General features: G+C 40.1%; 1 protein-coding gene across 1 annotated transcript in view; it reads left to right on the forward strand.

The window, feature by feature from the left end:
• Positions 1-2,218: 2,218 nt before the first annotated feature.
• Positions 2,219-6,000, forward strand: part of wwc1 (WW and C2 domain containing 1) — a 46,581-nt gene continuing 42,799 nt past the window's right edge. The window contains exon 1 of the mRNA XM_086308239.1: positions 2,219-3,191. Within this exon, the coding sequence (XP_086164365.1) occupies positions 3,073-3,191 (119 nt within the window). The 5' untranslated portion in view covers positions 2,219-3,072. The remainder of the gene's footprint in view (positions 3,192-6,000) is intronic.

Below are 6,000 nucleotides of genomic sequence, written 5' to 3' on the forward strand. Positions count from 1 at the left end.
CCCACAGTGATGTACCCCACAGTGAAGTGCACTGTGGATTTTACTGTTGCTGTAACCAATTACAATAACATTAAAAAGAAATATATTTCATGCTTCACTTCAATTTAGTGGATATTTTATTCCTGTTATATAAAACAATTATGAAGGGAAGAACATCGTTTGAATATTTCCTCCTGAAAAAGCAGCTCAAATCTAGCAAAGTGCTTCATTAAGAAAGCACTCAAAGCTGGAAACACATCTGTTAGTGAAGGCGTTTTCTTTTTTCCACAGTAACAGAGGCTTCATGGAGGCCTGACCCTGCATCCCACAGCAGGCACAGCTTCATGCACTGCTTCATGAATGCAACAGTGCCAAAAGAGTGACACAGCTGCTGGGATAATGATGGAGAAGCAGCGTCGTTTTTCACTTTGTGACTGAGGGGATAAAAAACCCTTCTAGCTCGCGCTCCACTGGTCTGAGTTACACCTGCAGTCGTGTGGAAGATGACATTATCTGCTCAGAAACACAGACGCATAAGTGTTTATAATAATGGAAATGGTCAAAGGCTCTATTTTGGACCCTTTTGCTGTCACAGCTACTTTAACTCTTCTACAGGTTGTTGGACACATCCCTGTCCCCCCCCCCCCCCCCCCCCCCCCAAAAAAAAACCCCCAAAACAGGGGCCATCTGCTGCGACTGCTTGAGGGGAGGGGAGGGAGACAGGATAAAGAGATGCTTTGGAAAAGAGCCAGAAATTAATTATAACTGATGAATAAATAAGAGATGTATAAAAACACAGTGAGTGAGGAAGATGCACCCAGTGCATCATGAGAAACCCTCAGTAGCCTAAGCCTAATGCAGCCATGCCCGTAACATCTGCACTACGAAGTAGTTTCACTCTTTGTTCTTGATGTTGGACTCTTGTTTGAAGAAATATCTGCACGATGGAAGAACCTGCAGGTGATGATAACCATCATCTCTCCCAACCTGTTCAGCACTGCGGAATATTGTCCTCCAGGGGGCGCTGTGGGCTTGAAAGTTTGGGCAGGTTAGGAGGTTTAACTGCTAACAAATAAGTGAATAACATTTAAACCAGGCTTTATGAATAAAACATTAATGTATGAGCCACAAAACTGAACAAAACTTTAAGTATCACCATAACTCGCAGCCTACAATGAAACTTTCTGTCAATAAAAATAATAAAAGTTGTAAATGTGGAGGTTTATCTGGGTATTTTTGTTATGTTTATTTGTTTGATTTAAATTTTTAGACCAAACAATAAAAAAATTTAAAAAGTACAAAACAGACAAAATATAACGTTTAAAATTTACCAATAATAATAATTATTGTTACTATTTATATAGTAATAATAAATAATAATCCATAAATATCCATATAATAAAAAAATGTAAAATGACATAGGTTAAGATAAGGACTTTTTTCAAAATTTTGAATGGATTCTTACTGTTGTAGTAGAATAAAAGTTTCAATCATAAATAAAATTATACCACAAACTATAGAATATGCATAAATGCATAATTTGCTATTTTTAAATATTAAATTAAGGTAGAACAGCAATGCTTCCATAAAAATAAAAATAATTTAATGAAAACTGAGTTACTGAGATTTGAAATTTTTATTTTTTAAGTTTTTGCTTTCAAAATACTTCACTTTGATTCAATTTACAGAGTAGATTTTATAGTTTCAGGTGGATTTTTGATCATTATTTTTAATAATGAAAGTTTGTCAGGAGCAAGATTTTGCAAAATCGGAACAGCTGTTTGAATAAAAACACAGCACGTGTGCATTTCTATTTTACTGTAGGTTTTATGGTAAGTTCCAAGTGTTTATTCTTAGTGAATTTTAATCTTGTTTGTTACTAACTTAACTCACATCTAGTTTTGATTGTTTTAGTTGTAACTTTTTTTAACTAACGTTTAGCTATAGTTCACTGCAACATTCTCTTTTTTAACATAGATTTTTTTTAATTTTAGTGATATTTCAATACAATAACCAAAAGTATTTACATTTAATGTTTACCTTCACTATAGGCCTTTTACTATGTTGTGTTATTCATAGACCCCTGTATATTTTATTCTTCTTCCTGCTGCTATAAAACAATATTTTTCTCATGGTATCAGTAAAAGTATTTTTCGGAAATTGTTTTGCCCGGAAGTCTTATTTTGTGTCCTGGAGTTTGTCAACAAATATTTTATTTTGAAACCGGAAGTCGGGTTGAGCGGCTGCCGTTAGCTTGATCGGTTCGAGCGAAGTCATCGGGACCGAAGAAGACTTTACCGCCACCGCTGCAGTCTCCCTCTGCCCAGCTTTCACCGGAGGATTTTTACGGGATAACAGAGAAGTTCTTCGGCTATTTAGCGGATTTTAACGGCTGTGAATTCTCTCGGTACTTTTCTCCTTTCTCCAAGCGGCGGGCGGACTGTTCGCTGTCCCGCAGGCTGGAGGCTAGCGTCGGTTACTGCGGCTAAACATGGTGGCCTGTCGGCACGGAGAGGAGCCGAGCCCCAGCTCTGCGGGTTTGGGGGTGTTATAAGGGAACGCGAGGACGCTGGCTGCTGCTCCACCCTTTTCTAAGTCTGCGTTTTGTTAATCTGGAGGTTTCTACGGGGCTCCCCGTGTGTTTCCGTTAAACCCGAGCAGCAGTACCACCGGCGTCAGCAGGACCCCGTCCGTGTTCGGCGGAGCGTGGATAATCATCCCGAAAAAGTTCTTCCAGGCCGCCTCAAAGTTTGCCCGCGGACCTGGGAAACTCCAGACCGTCCTGGACACTCCTCCAGCTGCTGTGTTTACGTTACGGATACTTTGAGGCTCTCAAACCGGGATGAATTGTTGCACAAGTGCAGCCTGATGAAACAGTTTGTTTTACCCCCTTCCTCCTCCTCCTCCTGTTCAGGGTCTGATTGTTAATCTGAGGATTATTATGGATTTTTACCATGGCCTAATCCAGCCAGACTCTGAATTTGGGGACTAACTGCAGATGTAGAGTCTGACTGTGATGGTGATGATGATGATGGTATCTCTTCGCGATGATTCTGAGTAGAGAGGAGTTCATTACATGGAGACTCGCCTGACATGCCGAGGAAGGAGTTGCCACTACCTGACGGTTGGGAGGAAGCCAGAGACTTTGATGGCAAAGTTTACTACATTGACCACATTAACCAGTGCACGAGCTGGATCGACCCCAGAGACAGGTAGGACTGCGCGAGGACAGGTGCCGTCGACCTTTGACCTCTGGCAGACATACATGTAAATACATGATGTGTTAAAGGCTCCATTCATGCGGTAAACGAGGAGGTGTGAGCCTTTTAGCCCAAACATCGTTGTCTGTTCATGAAGTCAACACAGAGTTCCACACCATGTTTGCACTGAAGTACCTTGATATGGATTTAATGTGCAATATTTAAACCTGACGTATATGACGAATATTTAAACCAATATTTAAACCTGAGGCTTTTTTATTTAGGGAGCTGTCGCAAGTAAAAGCCAGTCACACTAATCCCAGTAATGCCTGATTTTAGGGACCTTGTTCCCAGTTTTCTGGCAGGTTTATTTGTTTATTAAGTTATTTGATAAGACATCATAGTAAAATCAGTGGTAGCAGGTGATGGAGGAGAGTTGGTATGAACCTTCCAATAAAAGAGTTGCCCAGTGGCTGGCCAACAGCTAGAGACCTCTGATTGGTTGGAGAGTGGTTGCTGGTTGGTGCCTGGTTTTAAATTGGTTGCAAAGAGGGTGCTGCACCAAAATCCTCCTTGGGATTGCTTTGGTGGCTCACAGGTTGCTTTGATCACCTTTAGTTTGCTTGGAGGACGCCCACTCATTTGGAAACGCTCACCAACTAACCACCAAGCAATTGCATACAACCTCCCAAAACTACTCGCCAACTGGTCGGGAATACTTTATTTTTCCCTAGCGACTGTTGGTTACCAGGGAAACACTGACCAGTCAGTTTCACAGCAACCACTCACAGCTGGATGGTGGAATACTTGTTATTCCCTAGCAACGGTGGTTGCCGGGTAGTCTCCAGCTGGTGTGACTGAGGCGTGAATGAAATGGGTAGCTGCTGGAGTCAAGGTGGGTGAAACAGAAGGTGATGGCTACCTGATGAATCAGCCTCACAGGTGTGCACAGTAATCAATTAATTGCAGTGAAAGCCAATCACCTGTATGAATTATTATCTGTAAATTAGAGTGAATGAATTTTATGTACATATATATATATATATATATATATATATATATATATATATATATATATATATATATATATATATTAGGGGTGCAACGATACACAAAATTCACGGTTCGGTTCGATACTTTGGTGTCACGGTTCGATATTTTTTCGATACAAAAAAAATGTTAATGCCTTTTTAATTTGTCATTTATTAAAATTATAAATATATATTTTAACTCAAAATTACAGTTTTTAAATTTAACCCTAACCCTTGTGCGTGTTTTTTATTTTGACAGCGAATGCGCACCTGCGGGCCACTTATGTGCAGCCCTGGTTATTTAGCTCGTCATATTGCAGCCACAGAAATTCTTTTGTCCATGAAACCATAAAGCTGCACTTTCTTTTTGCCTTATAGTCTCATTTGTCATAACTTCTCCGTTTTGTGGTAAGCTTTTCTTTGGCTGTCACTTCTTCACCCTGACCTGTCTTATTTGGCTCAGCAGAACTGAAATATATATCTGTCTGTGAAGGTTCTCAGTCATCCAGGTCATCGTAGTCAAATATAAATCCTGCTGCTTTTACACACGCACTCACATAAGCTCAGCGATTCTCTGCGCGATCAACCTCTCACATGTTTAAGCTGCAGGAGATTTCACTTGTCATGTTTGCATAGTAAGCTAACGATTAATAAGACGATGTCAGAGGAATTGGTGCACAAATTATCATCACTCACAGATCAGTGCTGTCGCTCTCTATACACAGTTCGCATGATTGCAAAGTGAAAGCAAAAAAACAAGCGCAAATTCAAACGCGATTTCAATATCTCACATATTGACAGTGGCTCACCGATGCCAATGACATAATTACCCAGCTACATTTCCGAAAGAATGCAAAAGCATTGACATTAGAGCTGCCACAAACGATTATTTTGATAGTCGACTAGTCACCGATTATTTTTGCGATTAGTCGACTAATCAGATCATCATCCATTGGACATAAAAGTACAGCTTATTGCACCAGCAGCATCTGCTCTTATATAACTATCATTAGCTTACAGCTTTAAGTGTTTAAGGTATGTGCTAACTAAAAATAAAGACAAGATGATAGTTTATTAAATTTTAATGAAATTTGCAGATTGTTTCAGTGAAGTTTAATAAACTCCTTGCTATCTAAAATATAACAGGACACTGGAGTAAATTCTCGAGCATCTCACACTTCTGATAATCAGCTGTCTGCTTGACGTTTATTCAGCTGTGTAAAAACTATAACTTTAACATTTTTAAGTTATCTAAGTGACTTATATATCATGTTTAACCTGAGTAGCGAAAGACGGCGGTGGGTTTGAAAACGATTTGCCGGGAGTCCGCTGGGCTCTAGTGAGCCTAGCCCCCGGCTAGCTATCGAGCTAGTGGGTAACAGACGTCTCCGAAAACGTCGGAGCGCTTTTGAAAATATGCGGTGTCCTGATAAACTGAGCAGATATTTGAGGTTTACACAGCTACATTCTCGCCTGAAAATATGTTAAACATTTATTTTGTGACCCAGAAAGAATAATAAGAGTAATATTAAAACTAACTAGCTGCCGCCATTGTTGGAAACTGAGCTGGGCTGCGCTATGAATTCTGGGACACAGCTTCTTCTTCTTCGGGGTTTAACGGCAGCTGGCATCCTTGTACATGCAGTGCTGCCATCTTCTGTTTCAGTCCGTTATTACACTCTTAAATCCTGCTACTCATTCCTGCGTCTTTTGTGATCTTACAAAGCTTCAAACGACGCGTCGACTATTAAATCAGTCGTCGACGATTTTGATAGTCGACTAATCGTGGC

The sequence above is a fragment of the Aulonocara sp. 'chitande type north' Nkhata Bay genome, linkage group LG10 (genome assembly GCF_057382095.1).
Source record: "Aulonocara sp. 'chitande type north' Nkhata Bay isolate Kocher_YH1m ecotype deep benthic linkage group LG10, A_spYH_male_GT1.1, whole genome shotgun sequence".
In the NCBI taxonomy this organism is placed as follows: domain Eukaryota; kingdom Metazoa; phylum Chordata; class Actinopteri; order Cichliformes; family Cichlidae; genus Aulonocara; species Aulonocara sp. 'chitande type north' Nkhata Bay.